At 34.7% G+C, this 26988-nt stretch overlaps 1 protein-coding gene across 5 annotated transcripts in view; it reads right to left on the bottom strand.

The window, feature by feature from the left end:
* Window positions 1–26988, bottom strand: part of LOC106878700 (myc box-dependent-interacting protein 1) — a 122919-nt gene that overhangs the window by 57368 nt on the left and 38563 nt on the right. For all 5 annotated transcript variants that reach the window (XR_016241458.1, XR_001410535.3, XR_008263893.2 and 2 more), the window contains one exon: window positions 21156–21236. Coding sequence is in view for 2 of the 5 variants with exons in the window: in XM_089350597.1 (XP_089206723.1) it covers window positions 21156–21236 (81 nt within the window). In the remaining 3 variants the exon portion in view is untranslated. The remainder of the gene's footprint in view (window positions 1–21155; window positions 21237–26988) is intronic.

Below are 26988 nucleotides of genomic sequence, written 5' to 3'. Positions count from 1 at the left end.
ATAAGTAGCAACAACACAATAGAATGATTAAAAACCAATACTGTATCTAATAGGTGAGCACCAAACATTTAACTGGTTATAGTCAATCCTAAGCTCAGCTCTCTAAACCCAGATTAAAGTTTGATGCATGGTTTGGCTGATGTAGGTTAAGATTAGGTTTCATTTGAATTACTATACATGAAGTCTAGTCTACATATATAACACTAGTAAGAGTAATTCCAAGAGGAATGCAGTCCTGATAAAGGAAGAAAATGAGAAAAATGGATGGTATGGGGTCAAGGAAGGATAAGAACACTAGGTTTTGTGGAGATGTTTAATAAATTATGTTTAAAAGGTAGGGAGTATAAAATTATTTACTTCACAAAGTATAAACAATAACAAGTAAGACTATGTCAGGCTTGGGGAGGACATGGTTGATCAAGAGATGGCCTGCACTACTTAAAATATTAAAGGTAATTTTTTGTTAGAAATACCATTCAGAAAGTTCCATGGGCCACAGTTTGCCCATGACTGCTCTATGCCATCACACAATGTGATGGAAATAGCAGTCAAATCTCCTTCCAGTTACATCTCAATAGCTTAAAAATGATGTTCATGGTTGAAATACCCTGATCATAATTCTACTGGGACAGAGTTAACCTAGGGTTAAACAATAACTGAATAATGACTGTCATCATTATAATCATCATTTTTACACCTTCTTCTTCTAATAATGGTATATGTTGAACAAAACTTAGTGAGGCAGTATTCTGCAACTGGAAGCCCTTCCTATCAAGTAACCTTACTTGTTTTTCAAGGATGGTGTTTTTATTCCACTGGTCTTCACACACTGAAACAACCAGCCCCCAGAACATGTTTACAGGTGGCAGAAATATGACATCACTGACATTCAAATAATGACATGTGAAGATATACATGGCCTACCTAATACCAAACACTTTACAGACTGAGTGCTTTTCACATGGTACCAACACTAGTGAGTAAATACACACACGCACACACAAGGCTTCTGTACAATTTCTGTCTTCTAATTTCTCTTACAAGGTATAGGTCAGCCCAAGGTTGTAGTGGAAGAGACTTGCCCAAGATGCTCTGCAGTGGGGTGGAACCCAAAATTCATGTGATCATGAAGTGAATTCCATAATCACACACCTATGCCAGTTCATATATCGTAACTGACAGTAAAGTGGACTATTTAATTACGAGAACTATCAAGTGACCACACTTTCGATAATAATCAATGTAACATGCTACCTAGTCACATGTGTGGCTGTGTGATTAAGAAGCTTGCTTCCAACCCATGTAGTTTTGAGTTTAGTTTCACTGCACAACACTTCAGCTATAGCTCCTGGCTGACCAAAGCCTTGTGAATGAATTCAATCAGCAAAGACTGAAAGAAGCCAGTCATGTATGCATGTGTGTGTGTGTGCTTTTATAGAAGCAATGTTTGTTTCTACTCTTCTGTGAAAAACATATCTGAGCATGAGGAAATATTACCGTGCTTGGAAACTGGTGAGGGTTGTCAACAGAAAAGGCATCCAATCTGCCTCAATAAATTTCATCTAACCTATCTAAGTTTTGAAAAGTGAACATTAAAACGATGCTATATATGTATATATATCATAATCATTTAAAGTCTGCTCTCCATGCTGGCATGAGTTGGGAAATTTGATAGGTGCCAACATGTCAGAGTTGGTTTGGGCAAAGTTTCTGCAGTCGGATGCCCTTCTCAATACCAACCACTTTACAGAGCGTACTGAGTGCTTTTTACATGGTACCAGCAATAAGTGAGGTCTTGCATCTTGCAAAACTAAAAAGTTTAAAGGGGACCTCTGTAACTGAGGGGGAATAGGGAAAGAGAGAGAGAGATGATTTTAGGCAAGATGATGAAGTATGATGAGGAACAGATTTACAACAAAGGTAGAAGTCCTGAAGAGAGTAACAAAGTAGTCGTTATTGCAAGAGTATGGAAAGAACAAGGGGAAGGGAAGGGATTAGAGCCAGTGTTAGCAAGAAATGGAAGGACAGAGTGGTAAAGATGATGATGTGGGTTGTGTAGAGAGGTTCCAGAGTTATCTCACATTATAAAGGTGAGTAGGGACAGAAGGTATAAGAGAAGAAAAGAGAAAATAGATGAGGGTAGCAAAGATCCAGAGAGAGTCACTGAAAGAAAAAGTGATAGAGGATCGTGATGGATGGGATCAGCTAGGGAGATGAGAGTAAAGAAGTAAGGAACATAGATGATGAGATGAGATGTTTATGATAGATGAGAGATATATATCATGGAGTGACCAGTGAAATGGATAGAGGAAGGAATTAAACTGGACCAATATAGGCTTTCATGCATAAGCCAAGTGGATGTTGGAAGAGGTGGAATAAGAGAAGGAAGGATGATATGAAACCTTCATAACGTGCAAAAATGATATGAAACCTTCATAACGTGCAAAAATGCATTATTTATCCTCTTGACATCAAGAAGAAGCATGATATTAATAACTAGGTTAACTATTACATTTATACAATACCATTATTATAATAGCAATGGAATTTTAAAATATAAGGATTTCTAACATAAGTACATGGCCACAAATTCTGGAGTAAGTTATATCATGTCCAACACTTGACCAGTACTTATTTTATCAATCCTGGAAAGAATAAAAAACAATGTTGAGCCCAGCAGGATCTGAACTCAAATTGTAAAGGGACATATCTAAATACAGCCAAATATTTTTGATGGATGCTCTGCAAGTTCCATGAGTTCTGCCAGAATATCCATTTGCATCACTTTTCATGGCCTTAATACAAATATGCTAGTCATTAATGTCCAAATGTTAAATAATAATTAACATTAAATATTTATTTCTCCACTGCAGCAATTTTTATTATAGGTTAATCCACATTAAAATTTCAGCTTTCCCACAAAGTTTAATACCAGAAATTCCTACAACAAAATAATGTTAAAAAAAAGGACATTAACGGCTGCTAAAACAATAAACAAGAAAAGTATTTACAACATATGGAGAGCAAACATGAGATTATATTTAGTCTTGATATGTTATGCACATTATTAATTCAAACAGTTACCTCCACCCAACATTTTAAACATGTCAAATTTTTCTTCCCTACTTAAATGACATCAACAAATTGTCATCGTTAAAATGTCATCAAATCTTTGGAGTGTATGTGTGCACACAAACACACATCACATTCCATGCCATTAAATTTCACTGACCTTACCCCATCAGATTCTTTTTCAGTTCCCTAAATATCAGAATGAAGCTGCAAGGAAAGAGGTTTGATGACATTTCAGTTAACTGTAAGACTAGACAAGTGGCTCCTCAAATTCTTCATAGTTGAAGGTTTCCAATTTTGTCTCTGGAAATGGTAGCTATGTTGGGGACATGGGTGTATAATGCAGCAAAGGACAGACAACGTCAGCTCACAATATATTTTTTTAATTTATTTAAATCAGCATAGAATACAACAAAATAATAATTAGGATTCTAAATCTTATAGCTTTTTGGTCACTTATGTGTGTTTGTACATGTGTACATGCATATATGTGCATACCTATCCATGTATGCATATGCAACAATGAACATATATGCAATAATGAAGGTCATGTGCACTGGCCTTCCTCTCCTGGCTACCTTATATACAGCATACAGTATTAACATAAACCGTGAAAGACAGTCACAATTGTTCTATACAGAAATGAGCAAAAGACAAATAGCTGTATGCACATAAGTATATTCTAACTCTCTTTCGCACTCACATACAAATGTACAATATTATAAGCATATTCATTACGAAAACTATCTCTAATTAGATACACATGTAACACACTTGGAATAAAACTGATATTCAATACATACACACACACACATACATATGCATCTATAAAATCTGTCTTGTTCTAAGAAATGCTGTGCCTATTAGAGAGGGTTTCAAATTGACCCAGACAAAAAATAGACTGGGCACTGTTATTATATCTTTAGATCAGACATGACCTCATATAACCTTTCTCAACTTGAAACACTTTTGTACTAATCGCAAACTGAGGTTGCAGCTGATGAATCAGGTCAATTTTAGAATGAAGTGGGGTGGAAGACAAGGAAAAAAAAATGTAGAAATTCTAGAAGTCAGTATAATTTATTTGGTCATTTTCTTTAATATTTTTGTTTTTATTTTCTCAGTATCTATCTAGCAACACACCACATATACATTTATTTTGATTGTTTACTCAAGTTTACGAAAAAATGAATGAATAAAATATTCCTCAAATAGCTGGAAATTACAATAGACTGGTATATAGTCCAGTCCTTTTTGTTGCCAATGGTAAAAGAACAAGGTGGGGAGAGTGAGAAAGGAGAAAATAAGTGACAGATGGAAATATAACGAAAGAGGTTGGGGTGAAAGAGAGAGAGAGAGAGAGAGAGAGAGAGAGAGAGAGAAAGAGAGAGAGAGAAAGAGAGAAATGGGGAAACAGGAAGAAAAACAGATGAGAAAGAAAAAGTATGAAAAGATGGACAATACAATCTGAGAAAAGGAAGATTAGAAAGTTAGAAAACAGATATGTTTGTGAGTATATGAATGCATGTGTAGTGTGTTTTGGGGTGTCACAATGTATATGATATTATGTTTATATGTAAGTGTATGCTGCATAAATATATAGAGAATGAAGAGAGATATGGTAAAGATAATGGGAGTAGATAGAGCTGGGTAAAAATAGGGAGTGTGAGGGGGGGAGAGTAAGAGAGAAAGACAGGAAAGAGGAATAGAGAAACAGGAATGATAGGGAGTGAGGGAAAAGAGATAGGAATTGTAGGGAGGAAGATGTTAAGGAATGATAGAGTGAGGAGGAAGGACTGAGAATGAGTGAAAAGAGAGAGAGAGAGGGGAAGATAGTGAGAAAAGAAAGGGAGAGAGGAAAGAGAGTAAAAAAGAGAAAGATGAAAGATAAATGAAGAGAAAGCACGATTGAAAGGAAAGGGAGATAAGTAGGGAGACAGACGGTGAAGGCAGAGATTGGAAAAATATGGAGTGAAGAGTAAGAAGGATATATGAAATTCAGAGAATGAGAAATAGAGAGAAAAGGGAAAGATAGAAAGATAATGAAAAGCAGTGGGGGCGGGAGGAGAATAGTAGGAAGAGGTAATTAAAGCTGGTCTCGAATAAAGGTCACTTATAAAGAAGTTTTCTTTCGGTTTTGCTTGTTTGTTTTTATTTTCCAATAAATAAATAAATATGAATGGAATCAGACGATAAAATAATAAAAAAAAACAAATAAATCAATAACATTTTTAAACAATCTGGAAGAAAAGTTTAATACAAACAGACAGACAATTGATGGGATAAAAATCAAGATGAGAAATCTCATTATTGAATATAGAAAAAAAAACACACACACACAAAAACAGTGAAATTGTCTTTCCTTCAGGTTTTTTTTATTATTTTTATGGAGTTGTGAAAAGATATATATATATATATATATATATATATATATATATATATATATATATATATATATATAATGGAAAAGAAACCCAAAAGCAAGTTTCACATTTTCCCTTTTGTTTCTTTTTTTTCTTTTTTTTTAACTGATTAAGGAGAGAGAGAAGTGAAAGGGAAACTAAGAGAGGAGAAAAGGCGAGAGAAGTAGAAAAGAAAGAGGAGAAAGTATAGTGGCAATATTATGCTGGAGGTTTTATTAGTATTATCTTAATCTACTACTGATGGCAATATTAAATAATACACTTAGTAATGTGGTGGAGGTGATGATGACAGTGATGCTGGTGATTATGATGACAATTACCACATAACAATGAGGGAGGAGGAATTGATTGCGGTGGGGAACAATAATTGATTTTTGGCAGCAGCAGTGGTTGTTTAACCACAGGTGAGACTTAATTGAGCATATTTAAAATCAAATGCATTCCAGTCATGATCATCCCATCGCATTTTTTTTTTCTTCTATATCTAAAAACTACATTGCCTGAAGTGTTCTTCTATTTTTAAAATGGTAAAGTGTAATTTAAAGAATTTGGCTACTATTTCTAATCAGTTGAGCAACCATCTAGAGCAGAGGCATGGACTTTCTTGTCTGCAGACAAATCTGAAACCGTTCACTGATGAGGTTTCTAAAATTTCATTAAAAAAGATTTAAAAAAAGAAAAACAAGTAAATAAACATTAAGACCAAAACAGTCATAATTTTAACAAATTGCATATTCTGAATTTGTAAAATTAAAAGATTCATTATTTTTCTGAGCACTTCCCAACTTCCACACAAGTTATTATGCACATGCAATCTGCTGGTACTAAAAAGGTTGTTCACTCTAGTATTAGAGGCCCATTTGTATCACCACCGTTGTTACTACCACCCAGTAATTACAGAAAGAGGTAGAAAAACAAGTAGTGTTGGAATTAACTAGAGACAGAGAGGAGAAACTGCTGTGGCTGTGATGATGAATACAATGACAATGACGGACATATAAGGCTGGTAAATAACAGGAAAGGGTAAAGAGACCAGCAGGAGGGTGCATCTGTGTGTGTGTGTGTGGGTGGATGGTGGTAATACACTAGAGGGATGGTTATGTCAGTGTTGACAGTAGTGGTGGTGACAACAATAGCACTAACAAGGTAGAGGGTGGCATTGTCAAGTGATGATGATGGAATTGGTAATGGTGATAGTAGTACTAATAAACTAGAAGGGTAGTTTTGTAATAGTGCAAAGGGTAATACACTATAGGTGTGGTTTTCCCATATGATAATGATGATGGCAAAAGTAGTAACAAACTAGAAGGCTGGTCCTGTTAATATGATGATGATAAAGATGGTGGTGGTGGTGGTGGTAGAGGCAGTGGTAGTAAAACTATAGAGGGAGTGGTTACAACAATGATGAAGCTGATTGTGACAGTAACCATGATAATTATAATGACGAGATAAATTTTGAAACTCTTTTCAGAAATAGGATGGAGAGAACCAGATGGTGAAGAGATCAGTAGTAACAGTGTTAACAAAAGTTTATTATTGCTGATGGTGGTGGTAGCAGAATCATGGTATTGGTATCTTAATGATCATGATGAGCTAAAATGTTGAACTACAGAAAAGGGGAGAGTGTAGGAAAAATAGAAAGAAACACCCTTTGCTTTTTAACCAGATTGATTTTCCATGACAAGAACATACAACCAACAATCTTGCCAACCCACAATGAACCCCTAGATTGGGATGCTGTTCAGTTTTGTATAATCACATTAGTCAACCATTCAGTTAGTTCAGCACTGACTTCATTAAGGGGGAATATAATAAACTATAAAGGGAGGATGAGAGTATAGGGTGTGGCAGAGAGAAAATAATCAACAAATTAAGTAGCTCCTTATATTAACTCTTTAGTAGTAGTAGGTGCGTGCGCGCGAGTGCATGGGTGTGTGTGTGTGTGTGTGTGTGTGTGTGTGTGTGTGTGTGTTTTGGAGTGAGGAAAAACATAAGACTGAGAACAAGGTGTGTATATATGTATGTGTGTGTATACACACACATATAAGCACACACATCCAAATATATGTACTATCATCATCGTTTTAATGTCCACTTTCTCATGCTTATATGGGTTGGATGGAATTTATTGAAAAAGATTTTCAATGCCTCAATGTCCATTCTGTCACCAATCCTTATCTGCTTCCAAGCAAGATAAAATTTCCCTATGGCCTGGTATGTTTTTGCAAGACATTTGAAATGAATGACACTGCTTGTATGACAATGACATTCATTTACAACTATCACATATCAAGACACAGAGACAAACACATACACAAGGTATCTGAGATAAATTTGATGATCTTCTAGGTCTCCATTTTTCAGGAAGAGCTCGATGTATTAGTGAAAAGTCAACTACATTACAGAGCATGAGCAAAGTTGTAGTTGAAAAAAAGTTAGCTGGCATGGCAGACTGGAAGCCATCTGAATATTGGAAAAGAGTTATCTATGTCATGATGGTTCATATCAGATATCAAAATACCAACCTCATAACTGCTGCTCAATGCTTAGTGAATCTGTAAAGGCTGTAAGATGTGACATCAACAGCTGTAACAGACTATGAAGCTGTGGCCAGCAGGAAGGAACACAGTAGGCATTCTGACTGCTTCTGCATGCCAGAATCCACCCCACCCACATTTTTGAACAAGGCCTTACAGGTATGTGAAGCTGTGATTAAACCCTGACCATTTTGAAGGTGTTGATGTTAAAAGTTAAGTAAATAAGTTATTTTTTATTAAACATAAGTAGTTCAGGATGATTGTGTGATTAAGAAGTTTGCTTTCCAATCACATTGCTTTAGGGTTCAGTCGCCCTGCATGGCACCTTGGGAAAGTGAGTTGTCAGTTTGGGGGGGGGGGGGGGATACAAAAACAAAGATGTACATACACACGAAACAAGCTTTTACATAGTTTCCATCCATCAAATTCATTTACAATGCATTAGTTAGCCTAGTGCTATAATACAAGACAGTTGCTCAAGGTGCTAAATAGTGGAACTGAATCGTTAAAGGAATTTCCTAACTACTCAGCCAAGCCTGTGTCTATACTCTTATTACCTCTGCCTTAGCGAAGGCAGAGGTATTGTTTTGAGTTGTGTTTGTTTGTTTGTCCGTGGACAAGATCTCAAGAACTGCTGGATGGATTCGGATGAAATTTTCTGAGATGTTTGGCCTCATGATTGGCACAAACCGATTAGATTTTGGGCTCGATCCGGTACCAGACAGGGATTCTGGATTATTTTTCCGTTTTTTACTTAATTTTTGAGAGTGGTCAGGTTCATTTTTAGTATTCTCGTTTGTGAGGGCAGTCGACTCTATTTCAGATATTCTCATTTTAAAAGTCATCTCTGGCTAATCGTTGAGAGGACGTTGGTGTTGCCTTGGCAGAGGTTTGCGCTCACTGAGTGCTCTTGTTTTTTACTTGGTTCAGTCACTTTTCACTGCGGCTATGCTGGGACACTGCTTTGAGGTGTTTTAATCAAACAAATCAATCCCAGGACATATTTCTTTAAAGCCTGGAACCGATTCTATTGGCCTTTTTTGCCAAACCGCAAAGTTACAGGGATGTTAACACACCAACACTAGCTGTCAAGCAGTGGTAGGGGAAAAGCACAAACACAAAGATACGCACACATAAATATAGAGACACGACGGACTTGTTTTAGTTTTCATATAATAGAAGACACTTGCCCAAGGTGTCACGTAATGGGACTGAACCTGAGACCATGTGGTTGGGAAGCAAGCTTCTTACCATACAGCCACACCTGCACCTATACTAGGCAAAAATATTTCATAACTTTTTTTATAGTTTAATAATATTTAGGTACATTTGATTTTTTAATATGTCCTCATTGAAGAAAAAAGACAACTAGAAAAAAAGAAAAGGGAACAGCAGCAGAAGGGGGATGAAAATGAGGTGAAGGCAGAGGTAGCAAGAAAATTTTGAATGTTTTACAAAGTCAACCAGAACTGCAGTACTGTATTCCAATGGGGGAAGAAGGATAAAATGAAAAGGGGGAATGAAAGGCTAAGAGAGAGAGACAGAATGACAAAGAACAAAGAAGAGAGAAACCTGAGAGAAAGGAGCATGGATATTGAAAAAAGGGGGAAAGAAAAGAGTTGGAGATGGAATACAAATAGGAAGAGATGGAGGTAAAAGTGGAGAGAGAAAGAGAGTGGGGTGAATACACTAAGCCCAAACCTCAATCTGGAATTGCTGAAGATTATTTAAGGATTAAAGGATTAAAAGAAATGATCCAACCTTGAAGTAATGTCTGTTAGTAGAAGGAAGCAAGGCATTGGAATGGAATCAGTAATAGCAATGGGCTTTAGGAGGAAAAAAAAAAAGGAAAAATGCTACATAGAAAATTACTTCTCAAGAGTAGGTTTTACAGTAGCTAGACAAAATCAGATTCTACAGTCTATGTATTCTGTTAAAATACATTTGGCTCAGTCAACTTAGCAGTGGGTTTCTATTTTCTTTAGGGATTGTTTTAGCACTTAGAACCTACCCAAAGTAAATGTGTATTTTATGCAAGAGGAAACCAGAACAGAGTAAGGCACAAGCTAAATATTGTCATGTTGATCAATAAACACAAAGAAAGATTGCTGTGCTAACAGTAAGTCTCTGTTTAATAATAATGATCTCTAACATAGGCAACATAATGCCAGAAATTTTTCTGAAGAGGGAATGGGAAAGGCAATTTAATTAAATCATCCCCAGTATTTTCACTGATATTTTATTTTCTTGACCCCAGAACAGTGAAAGATAAAAATTACCTCAGATTTGAACTCAGAAAATAGGTTACCTAGGGTCCACAAAGAAACTTCATGGATCCAAGACCACATTGCCCTTTCCCAGCTATCAGTTTCCAGCCAACAAGCACACATGATGATTGTAGGTTCATTCACTCAAGCCATGCCTACTACTCTCACTCATCTTTTAATATATTTACTACAATATCCCTCCTCTCCAAGTAGAATGTTAAAAAGTTGATGAAGGCTTGAATGAAGAGAAAAATCTCTCTCCTTATATTTTTCAGTCATGTCCACTATGTAACTAATGTTAGCAGACAGAAGAAAACTGTCAATCCTTCTTAACCAAAAGAGGGCCACAGAAGAAATCTCCACAAAGAATTCATCAGATAGTTGAATGATCTCTTACACTGACTGTAATTCACAAATTTTGAGGCAAAGCACAGTCATTCACTTGACTGGTACTGGTTTTATCAACACAGGAAAAAATATGAAAGAACTCAGACTGTCAAGTGAGGTAACTAAATATCGATACAGATCTATCAATTTTAACACTCAACCATCCTTATAATAATATTTTCTAACACAGGTATTGAACTGGTGCTTTACTGGCTGCAGAAAGATGAAAGCAAAATAAATCTTGGCAGTATTATAACTTAGAATGTAAGGAAATATAACTAAATACAACACCTTTCTTCATTACTACCTCAGTTTTATTTCTAATCTATCTACAAAAAACACATGAAGGTAGAGCACTTAACGTGATTGATCCCAGTACTTGACTAGTGTTTACTTAATTGATACTAGAAGAAAAGAAAAGATTACCCTGGTGATGAACATAAGATTGTACTAACTGTTTTTATCTTGCACTCTACTATTTCTGCCAACCACTGCCCTCTATTTTATAACAATGATTTCTAAATTAGGAACAAGGCCACAAATTGGTGGTACTTATATTTTACTGATTCCAACGTAATGAAAGAAAAGTTCACTCCAAAAGAATTTAAACTCAGTACAAAGGGGAAGCACATAACTGTTGCAGGCCAATTTGGTTTAATGCTCTGCCAGTTATCCAATTATACCACTCAACTGACTTATAAGTGTGTGTATGTGTGTATAAAATGATGCTTTTCCAAGTATTTCTAGATATGTAACCAAAACTCTAAACTATCTTTTGGATCAGTCAAATACAAAAAATCTTTGAACATGAAACTCAACTTGCAAAGACTTATTGGGGCAAACGAAAGCGAAATCGGGATGGCACCTGTGCCCAGCATCGCCTTTCTGGCACTTGTGCCCGTGGCATACATAAGGACTTTCGAGCGAGATCACTGCCAGTGCCCCTGGACTGGCTCTCGTGCGGGTGGCACATAAAATACACCATTTTAAGCGTGGCCGTTGCCAGTATCGCCTGACTGGCCTTCGTGCCGGTGACACGTCAAAGCACCTACTACACTCTCAGAGTGGTTGTTGTTTAGAAGGGCATCCAGCTGTAGAAACTCTAGCCTTCGGGTTTCACCAGTCCTCAGTCAAATCATCCAACCCATGCTAGCATGGAAAGTGGACGTTAAACGATGATGATGATGATGAATAAATCTTTTAAAAACACCTTTTATTGTTCATTTTGAGTACAACCATTGCTCAAAACCCACAGTTCACTTTCTACAACTTTCATTCACTGTAGTAACCTCTTCCCCAAATTCTTGTCTCCATTTTTAAACTTAGATTCTTTGTTATTTCTGCCTACCAGTCTAATTTACATTGATTATCACTGTTTTGACAATTAGAACACTAAAAAAATTCAGAAAATATTGTTTATAATGTAACAAAAAATATTTCTCTAATTTAGAACTTTTAGTGTTTCTAATAAATGTTTTAAAGTTATTTCACTAATATTTTGTTTTCATTTTCATTAAATATTGCACCATTTCATATGTTTGGATGTTTCTTTAATAGAATGGGCAACATGTCCTATAAACACACACACACACACACACAAAGAAAAAAGATGAAGTTATACATACACATATCATCACCATTCAACATCTGCTTCCTATGCTGGCATGGGTTGGGCAGTTCAATAAGGGGTAGCAAACCAGATGATTATGCCAAGTTCCAATGTCAGCTTTGGCATGGTTCCTATGGCTGGATGCCCTTCCCAATTCCAACCAATTTACAGAGTAATGGTTCTCTGGACAGTTTTTCCTAGATTTTATAATGATGATTTCTAACTTAAAAGACCAGAAATATTGCACAGGAACAGACAGATTGACCTCAATACTTGACTCGTACTTTATTTTATTAATGCTGAAAGGATGAAAGCAAAATCAACTGAAGTGAGATTTGAACTTAGTACACAAATGAACATAACTAAATGCCACCACCACCTTTGAGAACCCATTAACCTAAAACCTATTTCAATCGCCTGCTGGGTGACCTACATGATAGATTTTTACAACAGTGAAAATGCTGCAATAGTCATCAGTTATAATATGTATACTGCTGTAATAATAATTACAAGAGCAAAAAAAAAAAAAAAGGCAAAGGAGGAGAAAACTAAAGAGAAAGTGAAGAAGTAGTAGAAATCATTATAAATAACAGTTTATGAATTTCCATAACATCTTCAGCCATTCTGAACAAGTTAAAAACACGCTTCTAGCTAAAAAAACACCAAACTTTCTCATTCACATTATTTACCCAACTATTAATCTGGATTACTCAACAAGATATAATTACATAAAGAGGGAGCCATTGCATGGTTGCTTGGGTGAGGTAACAAAAAACTCCACACTAGAAATAAAAATAACAGCCAAATCTCAGATCACATACGATGGTCTTAAAAATACTACATTGGACAATATTACCACAAATATACAAAACAAAAGTAGGTTGGTCACAGTTAGGATTAACAAAAAAAGTAGGTTGGTCACAGTTAGGATTAACAAAAAAAGTAGGTTGGTCACAGTTAGGATTAACAAAAAAAGTAGGTTGGTCACAGTCAGAATTAACAAAAAAAGTAGGTTGGTCACAGTTAGGATTAACAAAAAAAAGTAGGTTGGTCACAGTTAGGATTAACAAAAAAAGTAGGTTGGTCACAGTTAGGATTAACAAAAAAAGTAGGTTGGTCACAGTTAGGATTAACAAAAAAAGTAGGTTGGTCAGTTAGGATTAACAAAAAAAGTAGGTTGGTCACAGTTAGGATTAACAAAAAAAATAGGTTGGTCACAGTTAGGATTAACAAAAAAAGTAGGTTGGTCACAGTTAGAATTAACAAAAAAAGTAAGTTGGTCACAGTCAGAATTAACAAAAAAAGTAGGTTGGTCACAGTTAGGATTAACAAAAAAAATAGGTTGGTCACAGTTAGGATTAACATGTAACCAAAAAAAGTAGGTTGATCAGAGTCAGGATTAACATAGGATAAATATTAACAACCTTAGTAATATAAATGTCCTACCACTTAAGTATAATCTCTTTACATATAAGCCATGACAGAAGCTTCTATATGAATGTTGAATCTACTAAAAAGAGCAGCCAAATTTCCCTCAAATCACAAATTTTAGTATAAGAAAAGGACACATTAAATAATGTAGCCTTTGATGTTTCTGTTGAAAAACACTGTATAGTCACAACTGGAATAACTTCAATCATAGGTCTACGCGATCGGAGTTGAATTTTTTACCTTAAGATGTTTCAACTAAACCATTCTCTGCTCTGAGAAAATAAAAAGGTCTTCTACTGCCTAGCTTCTAGTTATACTTAATATACAAACTTGAAATATTTTTCTCTTCTTTTTCTTTTTTTTAAAAATTATAATAGAAGCGTAACATAAGAAATAGAACAATCTCAAATATACTTAACAGCAATTGTATCTATAGATGTAAGTCAGTGAAGGCACATGGCTTAGTGATTATGGTATTTGCCTCATAACCACAAGATTGTGAGTTCAATTCTTGATGGTACATTGTGTCCTTGAGCAAGACAATTTCATGTTGTTCTGGTTCACTCAGCCGGCAAATACGAGTTGTACTTGTAATTCAAAGAGTCAGTCTTGTCACATTCTATGTCACACTGAATCTCTCTGAGAATTACATTAAGGGCACACATGTTTGTGGAGTGTTCAACCACTTGCACATTAATTTCATGATCAGGAACACTCCTCATCATAACTGACGGAGCGCAAGTTAGATACAAGCCAGTAAGTAAGCACCACTGCATTCAATATTCACCAATGAGCTAATGATGGAGACTCCACAAGGTCACTTGACTTTCTAATTTCTTGAATAAAAGAATGATGCACTAGACAACATAGTCCTTGATCTACAATTTTCACACACAATACACACCCTATACAACAAACACCTAATAACCTAAAACAACTCCTACAAAAAAAAAATACAGGATTTAAGGCCCAATAAAATAACAACTCACAATGCACATACCACACACAACAAAACACACTAATGAGACAAGAAACTGAACCCCATAACAAAAATTGGTGCAATATACCAACAGGAAGAATCTGTACTCTCACGATCCTCAGAAAAATAATGCCATACAGATCTCAGGAACATGGAGATGCACCAGGTGGTGCAGCAGAAACATGCATGAAACACCAAAGAAAGACTTCTCATAATAATAATAATGTCTACAATAAATGCAAGATCACACATTTTTATGGAGAATACAGTTGACTGTTACTTTTTAATGATACAAAAAAAAGATAAAAATTTGACTACAGCAGTATTTGAACTCAGAAATAATAAATTGCCTCATTCAATTGGTTTTAGTTGTTTTGAAATTTTCTTCCAAATATTTTTACAATAATATTGATTTTATGTTCCATCTGATTTCAACTACATACATTTATTTGCAAACTGTTAAAAATCAGGCATGTTAGTTACCAAAGCTGTTATTATCTTGGTAGACTGAGGCAAACAGTGTTCAAGCAATACACATGAAAGGGGTGGTGGAATAAACTAACTGATCATTCATTTATAAATGTTCTGTTCTTATGACATCAGCAATAGTAGTGAGAGGAATTTGAAATTTACTTTATAGATGGAAAAATTTGTTTAAATATACATGTTCCATCCAACAAAATAGCTAATCCTACTGATAGAATTTTTCCTGAATTTCAATAACTAAAGAGCTTGTCTCTCTATTCTGTTTCTGTTAGAGGGTGGGTGGAATGGGAGTATACATATGAGGAGAAAAAGAGAAAGAAGAAAGTGAAAAGGAAAAAAAAAGTCAAACAGAAATGAGGGAAATATGACAAAGTGAGGAAGTAATAAAAGAGAAAACATAATAAAGAAAAACAGAAAGGAAAGATAGAGTATGTAAAGGGAAAGAGAGGAAAGAAAAGATACATGGGGTAAAAGAGAAAGAATGAAAGAAGAGAAAAGAGAAAAAGTGAAAGAGAAAAGAGGGGGAGGAGAGAAAATAAAAATAAAAGATAGAGAAAAGGAAAGAAAGACAAGAAGGAAAAAGTTAGAAAGATGAAAGGAAAAAGGAGGAGAAAGAGATCTTTTCAAGGTTAAATATTTTCACATAATTTATTAAAACTGCAGTTTATCTAGTTAATGAGAGTGGTGGGGGTAAGAGAAAACTGAAGTAAAGAAAGATATAGCTAAACTGTAGTTATATGATAACATAAATAGTATGCTTCTCAACTGAAGAGTTTAATGATTTTATTAGGAAGCTAGTACTACACTGTCTTATAAAATATAATAATGAGCTCATTGTATACAATGCTCAGGTGCACTACAACTAGTCAGAGAAGGTTAAAAGTGGGACAGAAAGCAGACATATAAGTCAAGTAAAGAAAAACAACAATGAAGACTAGAAGTACATGCACAGTACACAATAAATCACAAAAGATAGAAAAGAGAATGTCAAGTGAATCTTAAAGAGTAAACGGTGCATAGGCACGTTGCAAGTAGTGTTAGCAAATTTTGAGAAGTGTAAGAAATTTGGAAGATACAGTGTCCCGACAGCTAACAATTGTTGTGGGTAAGATAGTTTATTCCATACTTCAACAATTGTGAGGGTGAAAGAGTGTTTCTGAAAGTCATGGGTGCTATGTTGTTGGTAGAGATACTGAAGTAAAAAAAATAGTGGCTAAAGTTGTTGGAAAGATGGTGGATAATGTTGTGGGCTTCTATCAAATCTGCTGCATGAAGTTGAAACTTTAGTGTATCGATTGATACCCAGAGAAACAATATGTTCAATATATTATGGTGACTGACAGAGGGTATCATCTGGTTGCATGCCCATAAATGTGTAACCAGATTAATCTTCCAGCAGATCAATATTCTGGACAAGATGAGGGTTTCAGACAAGCAATGCAAACTGTGTGAACATACCATATCCACATATAGCTTTAAGTAGACAGCTGGTCGGCAGTGGGTATAGGCCTTGCTAAGTGATGCTAAGACATCTTCGTAGCTTTTTTGGCGATCCTTGTTGAAAGGCACTGAACTTTCATCCTCTCCAACAGAGACAGCAACCAATTAGTACAAGAGCAAAGGAGCATATATCTGGTCACTTGACCTGATAGAAATAACAGGCAAATCTTCAAATCACAGCCTACTATTTTAAAAACAAAATAAATTCAATAATGTAGTCCTAGATACACAACATCTAAAAACAATTTTATTTTAAAGACAAGATCATCATGGCTAAAAATTTTCACATAAATTATTAAAACAGCAGTTTATTTGGTTGATGAGAGATAGACAGAACAGAAGAGAGACAAAGATAATAACTGGATAATGTAACTCAAAATACACTATCTGCAAAAAAAAAACAAAAAAAAAAAAGAGGATGATCAGAGCTAGAATACCTTTAATATTACATGCATTAAGTAAGCTCCCTTCCCACCCAGACTGATCTGCAAACTTTTCAAGTGGGCATCAGATGCACCGGTGTCATCAGTCAGAGAGAGCCTGCAATGTCAGGAACTGCTTCTCTAAAAGTGATTAGCTTATTAAAAAAAAAAAAAGATTAAGAAAAACTGCTACCACCACCACCACTTGTACTATTAAACTTAACTTGAAACTGATCTGTAGTTTGAGGGAACATAGGACCAATATATCAAATTCTTTCACATGATAAACAAATGATGAAGTCATTTAATCTTATTTTTCATTATTCTGAATAAACTAATTAAAATTAGCATAGTGTTGAAACGATTAACTTGCACTCATTTAGAAATCTTCATTTAAATATTATTAGAGCAAAACAATTTTTGCTGCTCTTAGAGTCATTTTTTAACCATATATGCAGGCATAGCAGTGTGGTTGAGAAGTTTGCTTTGAACCACATGGTATCAGGTTCAATTCCACCACACAGCACCTTGTATAGGTATCTATTCATACAGCTCCAGACTGATGAATGCCTTAAGTGAACTTGAAAGACAAAAACTGCAGGAAACCTCTGTGTGTGTGTGTGTGTGTGTGTGTGTGTGTGTGTGTGTGTGTGAGTGAAAGAGAGAGAGAGAGTTGGAGCAAAACAGTGATGGTATTGACATTCCTTAATTATGACTGACCACTGAGCACATTTGAAACTGAAGAGAGTAAATAGAATTTGTACTAGAACAGGAAAAGGTTGGTGACAAGAAGAGCATCCAGTAGTAACATATTGCCTCAGATAACTCCTCTATTAACCCATGCTAGTATGGAAAATATTTTTTAAAAAAGGGCATTAAACAGATGAACAATAGTTGTCTTTTGTTAAAATTTCTTGATACCTCAAATACTTCGCCATTATAGGAAAAAGACAACAAAATTGAAAGCTTGGATGAGCTCTAATGATTATTTGCATTTGAACAACATTATTGATGCAAGCAATTATAATATCTGGTTGTTGCAGCAGAACTGTTGACATTTGAATAATTCATATATAATATATGCAAAAAAAATTTAATTTTTACTTCAAACATACTCTTAAAATAATCTGAAAGTCTAATAAAATCTTTTTTTTCTTCTGCATATTGATGAATTAAGCATTACAAGATTAAAAGTATTATAACATTCAGAGGCTTATAGTTCTGTCTTAAATAAATAACAAAATTTATTTTGTAATATTTTCTATACCAAATTTGTGCCTTGATAAAATTGAAAGGAGACATAATAAAAATTACAATCTCTAAAAAAGATAAAAGTCAGGTAAGGTGTTAATGCGAAGTGTACATTTTAAATATCTTAAGTCTTTTTTTTTTTTAACAAGAGACTATGTTGTCGGTCTAACTTGTGATCTTGAGTTAAATAAAGCTTTAATTTTTATTTATGTCATCCTTTTTATAAATATCCATATTACATCAACTTCTTTTTTTCTGTGTAAGCTTGTCTATTTTTGACAGAATTGATGGATCAGAGCACTGGAAACAAAGGTAAATTATATTTTGGTTACGTGCTTATAATTAGTGTGGAAATTCAACTTCAGGCAGACATCCAGTAAGACTACTTTCAATCATACTTTTATCCTATCTGACTTTATATGCAATTGTTCAACAATGTAAAACATCATATAGTCAGGTAACTAAAATTCCTTCTTATATTGTATGTAATATATGAATTAACAACATATGATCAACATTTCTTTCAAGATGAATGTGAGAAATGCAGAAATCTGACACCTGAAAGATCAAGTATGGAAAGAATGCGGGGGGGGGGGGGGGGGGGGGTAAAAATACTTTAAATAAAGTCTAATACAATATTCAGGAAGCAATTAATTCCTCATGCTACTAACTATTGTTCTTAATTTGCATTTCGCAACTGGGATTCCTTAAAACATATGCTTCTACAAGAGGTCACAAGGGTGTTAAAAATAGGGATACATAAGTTGTTTGTAAATGCATTTCTGAGTAATTTTTTGTACTTCATTTTATCTGTATTTGTAATTTCATTAATCATGCATGGCATATTCCCCAGTGTAGGGAAATCCTGACATCTGTAGGTAGGTAGATGAGCTTGCAGGAAACAAAATTATTTTATAATTGAAAATTGTAGGGGAATTTGATCAAAACAAAGTCTTGGTAAAGTCAAAATTTCTTAGACCTTCTTTGTGTTGTTTGCTAAACCCTTCAAAAACAGTTTTATGGTTAATTTTAATCGCTTAAAAACTTCAACTTTATGAAAGAGAAAGAAAAATATTAATATGAATATAAGTGTTGAGGCACAATGTGTAAAGGAGACTAGAGGATACAGATTAGGCAACAGTTGTTAGGAAAAAAGATGGTAATGGGATTTGAAGGTATAGAATGGAAAATAGGTCTGTGGGGGGATGCATGCACACAAAAAAACAATAGGCAAGAGAGGGGTATGTGCACTAAGCCTGCAAGAAAAATCAGCTCTTATGTGACATCACACATCACCAAATAACATGGTCTTCACTCATCTCTTTCATCAGATGTAACATCTTGAGACCATTTTTCACTGTCTCATCCCAAGTCTTACTTGGTCTCCCATAACCACAGGTACCTTTCACTTTGAGCAACTCAGTATATATAATATCATTTGTTCCACTTCAGCTGCTGTGGATACTTTCCCCCTCATTGTAAGAAAGCATCACAGCATCATCTAATAGATAAGCTCAAAGCTACAAATCTACAACAGCAATAACAACAATACCAAAATAATAACAATAATATAATCTAAAACAAACACAAGAATTTCCAGATTAAAAGCAAAACAACGGCAACATGAACACAATAAGCAAAAAGCATTATATTAATACTTCTATTTTATTTATTCTAATCCTAATACATTATTCCATAACTAGTGTTGTGGAAAGAGTAGTATCTGATATAACTCTGAATGTATTCTTAAGTTAAAATATAATCATATCTTAAACCTTTTTAGATCAGAAACTTAGATAGAAAGAGCTCTGATCTAAAGAATTTAGTTAAGTTTTATAGATCGACATCCAATATTGAATTTTCTCTTACACTATATATGTACGTATGTATGTTTATAGCTTTTATCTTTTAGTTGTTTCAGTCATTGGACCACAGCAATTCTAGGGCACTGCCTTGAAGGATTTTAGTCAAATGAATCAACCCTAGTGATTTGCTAAGTTACAGGGACATAAACAAACAAACACTGGTTGTCAAACAGTGATGGGGGACAAACACAAAGACACATGCATACACACACACACACACACACACACATAACATATATGGCAGGCTTCATTCAGTTTCTGTCTACCATATTCACTCAAAAGGCTTTGGTCAGCCTGAAGCTATAGTAGAAGACACTTGCCCAAGGTACCATGCAGTGGGACTCAATCCAGAACCATGTGGTTGGCAAGCTTCTTATCACAAAGGACCACACCTACACCTCTTACACACCCATCATCATTTTAATATCCACTTTTCCGTGCTTGCATATGTCAGGTAGAATTCATTGATGCAGTCTTTCTACAGCTGGATGCCCTTCCTGTCACCAACCCACACCTGTTTCCATGCAAAGTAATGTTACCCCAGACAGGTTTTCGCAGAATACTGGCAATGAATGACACCACACCTGTATAGCAGTGACATTTATTTACAACTATCATGTGATGTCAAGACAAGGAGACACACACACACGTATATGCAACAAGCTTCTTTCAGTTTCCATCAAGTGAATCAACTCACAAGACTTTAGTTTATGCAAGGCTGCAATAGAAGACACTCGCCCAAGGTGTCATGCAGAGGGACTGAACCTGAAACTATATGGCTAGGAAGCAAACTTCTCAACCATACAGCCATCTTAATGAGTGTGGAGACTTTACTCACCTATCAAAGAGTGCAGCTTTCTCTCTCTCTCTCTCTACACACACATCTTTCCCATCATCATTATTCAAATATTTATCAAATATTTTACCTGCTGCTTGTTGAAATTGCTCACATATTCATCAAATGTTTGATCTGTGGTCCGTGCAGCTTTTCCAAGGTTTTGCAACACCTATAGATAAGAATAGAGAAAATATAAGAAATATTTTACACACATACATATATAACATAATAATGTACTATTACAACTCCTTGTAACTAGCTGGTTTCATGTCACCTCTGCAAAATCACTCATTTTTTTTCTCTCTCTCTTCCATGTCCACCCACTTATTCTATCCCAGGATATTGTAATAGCCCTCTGAAATTCTCTTTAAGTAGATGTTGGCTTCTAATTGCTCAAGTGGAACATTAACTATGTTGAATCTACCATCTCAGTGAGAGGACAGATTTAATCCTGTGAAGGCATACATGAGCACTGCCCTCTTCTCCAGATCAATTTGATAAAATAAGACATTAAAATATTTTTTAAACGGAAGTGTATTTGCATATTTAGAACAGTGTTACTGTAGGACAAAACACTGGGGATTACAAACTGGAATCTTGGCAGCAAAGAGAGACATCAAACTGACTGCAGTTACATATTTTATAAAAAACCTTTCTTAGAGTTCATTTAATTCCTTTGCCATGATGCTGTGTAGTCATATAAATAATGCTTCTTAGTTTACAGTGAATAAGCAAATTTGCTTGGATCTTACACTGGTATGAATATTTTTAAAATTTAGGATACCAAATTGTGATAATATTTGATATAACATTATGAAATAGTCTGAAAAAGACTATTTAACTTGCTAGAAATGATATTCAAATCTCCCTCAAAAATCAAACATTATTATTTTGAAAGAGCATGAACACTTGGGATAATGTATTCCGAGACTCACTGAAAAAAAACAAAAAAATAATAGAAAAGGCAATTGTCATGACTTAAACGACCTTTGATCACAGACTTGACCTGACAGAGCAACAACAACAAAAAATGTTGCAGAAGACAGCTAGAAGCAATCCTGTAGGTTCCTAAAACTTTTACTTCAGAAAATCAACAATTTACAGCATCATTGGTGAAACTGGCACAAAGAACTCAAGTATTATTCTTGCCCTAATGCTAACCACTTGTATCCAATTGCTAACTGAAAACAACAAAATTATAAGTTTATATCATTTTGAAATGTTAAATTCTTATGACAAAGTCACAGGCATATAATTCATTGAATCAAACCTCTAGAATGGCAACTTCAGAAGGACAAAAGCTAAAGGTGACAGAGGCAAGACTTGAAGTTTAGCTAATACTGTAATGAGGTTATTACCCTACTAAGTTGAAGTCATTAGAATCAACTTTGTTGTTAATATTTCTGGATAGATGGCAAGCTAGCAGCATCATTAGCATGCTGGGCAAAATACCTAGCAGCATTTCGTTTGTCTTTACGTTCTGAGATCAAATTCCACCGAGGTTGAATTTGCTTTTCATCCTTTCAGGGTTGATAAAATAAGTACCAGATGAGCACTGGAACTGAAGAAGTCAACTTATCTCTTCCTCTGAAATTGCTGGCCTTGTGCCAACATTTGAAACCAATATTTCTGGTGTTGATAAAGTAATTACTAGCAATGAACTATTTTAAAGTGTTGTTATTGGATGGTCCCATTCAATTACAGTCAAGTTATTTAGTTTGTTCTAGCCATCACAGCAAAGACCATGTTGAAGCATCGCCTTCATGTGCAGAAACCAGACAAAAATGATCTACACAAAAGATAGGATTTCTATTTTGACCTTTATACTAGTGTATTTCAGGCAACTGAATTATTGACTTTATGGGACTAACTTCATATTAGATATAGATTTGAAATTAGAATGATAATCTGCCAAAACATCATAATTGCAAAGCTTAACAATGAAATATGATTGTTTATTTTTTAGTATCTGGCAATTTGAGTTTGATTAAATTCATCATTGAGTCAGTTTTAGAAAGTTGATTATTTTGTCAAAAGAAAAGAAAAGTGTGTGTGTTTGTGCATGTGTGTGTGTCTGTGTGGGGGGGGGGGGGGTATAAAACCTTATTTGGCCACTCTCCAATTATGTTCAATTAATAATTCCCAACCAATAAACCATTCTTTTTCCAATTGCCATGGATCATTTTACTGTCTGTATTTCACTACCATATAGTATCATTCTTCTTATGTATTCTGATGTATAAGAGTAAATTATATATATGCTTCATATAATTTACCTTTTATACATATAAAGAAGCCTCTTTGCTACCAAAAACTATAAAATCTGCCTTTTTACCTCTTCAGTTTTTTTTTTTCTAGTTGGACGAAAAGCTTGATATCAAGATTTTTTACTCAACTCCTATGCACAGTTCTCTACAACTACCTTTTCCACACTTAAGTCAAATCACTATACCATACTAGTCACTGTTATAAGTAATTAAATGTGATTGCATAGGAAGAAAATGAGGGTAGCTATAATTGTTGAAACAGAACAGATAATTACAAAGAAAACAAAAGGAAATGAATTTTTCCTATTTGATTTTATTTAGTCTTTATTCATGGCTAGCATGAAAACAATAAATATTTGCTTATAAGTAGAAATCACACCTATGTTGAAATGGCTGATTAGTTTTCAAAGAACAGAAAAGGCTAATTAATTTGCTAGTGTACTGAGGTAGTGTTAACTGGTGCACTAATCAGCTGTTATCATGATGCATCAATCTACAAGAATCTCTCCAATTCTGATAAATACATAAGACTGGTCACTCGCAAATACCTAAGCATATCAGCAACACTTCCAAACACTACCACAATAACACACAGAACTTACTATTTGGATGTAATGATGTTTGCAACTTAAGACACTTGTGGAACAAGCTGTGTGTATAAAAGCTAATTCTAATGATAAGCATTCTATTACTATAAAGTAATGTTCATATCTATTTTCTGGCTAAATACATTAAAAGTAGAAATATGATCAAGGCTTCGTGTGAGTCTGTAAAATTAAATATCCTTTTTTTAAATCATTAAACAAATTAGAAATAACAATATATATATATATATATATATATATTGCTCACAAAGCTTTTTTTATATATAGAGGTGTGTGTGTGTGTGTGTTTGTTTGTGTTGGATGAGATAACAGTAGTGTAGTCCAGAGAGTTGGTAGGTAAGAGTTGATATGAATACAAAAATAGAAATAAAATTCCAGAATGGCCCTGCTTTAGAGATAAAGAGTTACGCCTGCAGTTTACGGCAGGAAAGTGGTGCCTTGGATGACAGATGGCTTTATTGCCAATCACCTCCTTTCAGTTACTTCAAGATTTATCTCATTCCTAACTAAATTTCTTATTTGGATTTTTTTCTCCTCTAGGCAACTGAAAGTTCACAATATTACTGAATTGATTCCCTTCCTTGATCCAGATTCTAAGCTGGATTTATGCTTCTGTTTCTGATAAATGCCAAGAAATTAAGACCATGACACATCAATTCGAATCATGTTACTCACTTCAGCTGTAATCTTTACTCAGACTAACAGAAATATGAAAATAGGATAAGCAGCAAACTGAAAGAAACATGCTCAAATTTCCATATACAGCCCATATCACTGGTGTGCATGTATTCTTATGTATATGATTATGTACATATATGCATATGTATGTATAAAGAGAGAGAGAGATTAACCAAGCAATTTCAGGAAAAACATATACATAGGTCACTGTTATTGAAGAGAATTTACATGTGGTGCTATATATAAAGCACTAAAGCAACAGGTTTCCAGTAACTACTAGATCAAATCAACAATGGAGCTTCAACTCAGTCCCTCAGAAACAGCACATAGGTCTCTCTCAAATCATACCAAGTCTGAAATACACAGCTTGAAACAATAAAAGGGTGGTGGGGACAGGATAGTTATGGTTGGTGAATGCCTTTGATCAGAGGTCTGCTTGATCAGTGTTGATCATAGGCTAAATAACAACAATAGCTACAACTCAAATACCCTTCTCTCTTTCACCCCTATTCAACTGTCCTAACACCTCCAAATAAGTTCAGTACTTTACCCAAATGGATAACAGTTTATAACAAAGATACAAATTAATCTCACAGCACTCTAGCCAAGATGCCACCAACACTAGTGAAAACTGACAAACATCATGGAAACTGATAACTACTTTCACGGGATGACTGTCTTTTTAACAAACACAATTTACCTTTCAAACTGTTCCCTTTAAGATTAATTGCTGCCTTTTGACTGACTTTATACCCCACTTTCCATGTGGATGTATGCTGAATCCTAAATACTTTCCATATTGAGCAAAATAACTGCATATCACACAAAGATAGCTTCTATATGGTCTCTCAACCTGCCAGAAATAGCAAAATCACCATGGCCATATCCTACTATCTTAAGTGAAGGTAAAAGACACGTTACGAAATGTCACTGATAGTCAGAACTAGAACACCTTTGATCATAAATCTGCTAAATCAGAGATGATTTTAGGTTAAACAGCAACACACACGCACACACACACACATTCTCTTTGCAGATTAACACATCCGGATACATAGACTCTTGCTTTCACTCTCTTAAATATATGGCCAACTACCTTACACACACACATTTATACATATGCAGTGTGTTTCAGTTTGCTATTTCACTTCATTGAAGACAGACATTAAACGATGATGGTAATGATATATATATATATATATATATATATATATATATATATATATACACACACACACACTTTTTTTTATTAAAGCTACAAAAACATAACAAAAAAACTGTGACTCAGAGTTTCACATTCCCATTCATTGGTTAGTTGTAACCAAGACAGGAATAAAATTGTGATGGTACGCATAATATATGATTTGATATAAACTAATTTAGCATTTGAATTTGATTGGGTAACTTATTTTCAAAACATAAACGGTGTTGTACTTGCTAACTGTTGGACAGGTTGGGGGTGTGTATAAATTGAACAGTAAAATATATCATATTATATATATAATTTGAACTGGAGGCCTTCATATGCCCTCAAAGACTAAAGATGCTTTATACAAGATTTCAGTAGAGAAATATAGAGTTCTTCATAGGTTTATGTTTACATATGAGAGCTGCCAGTAAACATAACAGTGACCCAACAATAACTGCATAAAACTGATGCTATGAGATTGATGTCTTCCCATGCCCACGGAGATATGTCATGCAAACAAACAAGTCTTTTAGTATTTTTCTTTCTGTTTAGGCATTACAGGCATGAATAATTTGAATTATCTAAATAACATCTGTTTGTTTATAAACATCTTTTTATTTATTTACACACACACACACACACACACTGAAAGATTCTAACCCAATTGGTTTATAGCATACAATAAAATATCTGTTTTTAAATATTTCACAGACCTGACAGAAGAGTGATTTCCAGAGTAACATAATCATATCAGAAACAAAGATAACACCATGTTTAGTAGATGGAGTATCTTCTATCCAGTATTCACTTCAAGGCATATTGGATAACAGTCCTAAATGCAATATATCTAGACACAAAAAGACTCCACAGTGACAGTTGGAACACTCTTAATCATGGATTAGCTTGGACAGGGCAGTCTGGAAGGTTAAACAACACCAAGTTCCCACACAATCCCTGTTACAACATGTACGATTGCTGCTCACTAAATATCCATAACACTACTACATCATCCCTCCCACTCAATCCAGGTTAACATAAACAAACACTCAAACAAAACAACCACAGCAGTAGCAGCTATAACCACATTAGTTCTAAATATCATGCTAGATTGAACACTGCTAATGATATGTATAGAAGAGCAACAACTGTAATGCAACAACCAAATCCTTGTTGCCTACTTCT

The sequence above is a fragment of the Octopus bimaculoides genome, chromosome 4 (genome assembly GCF_046866305.1).
Source record: "Octopus bimaculoides isolate indiv1 chromosome 4, ASM4686630v1, whole genome shotgun sequence".
In the NCBI taxonomy this organism is placed as follows: Eukaryota; Metazoa; Mollusca; class Cephalopoda; order Octopoda; family Octopodidae; genus Octopus; species Octopus bimaculoides.
This window is presented reverse-complemented; position numbering and strand designations above follow the sequence as displayed.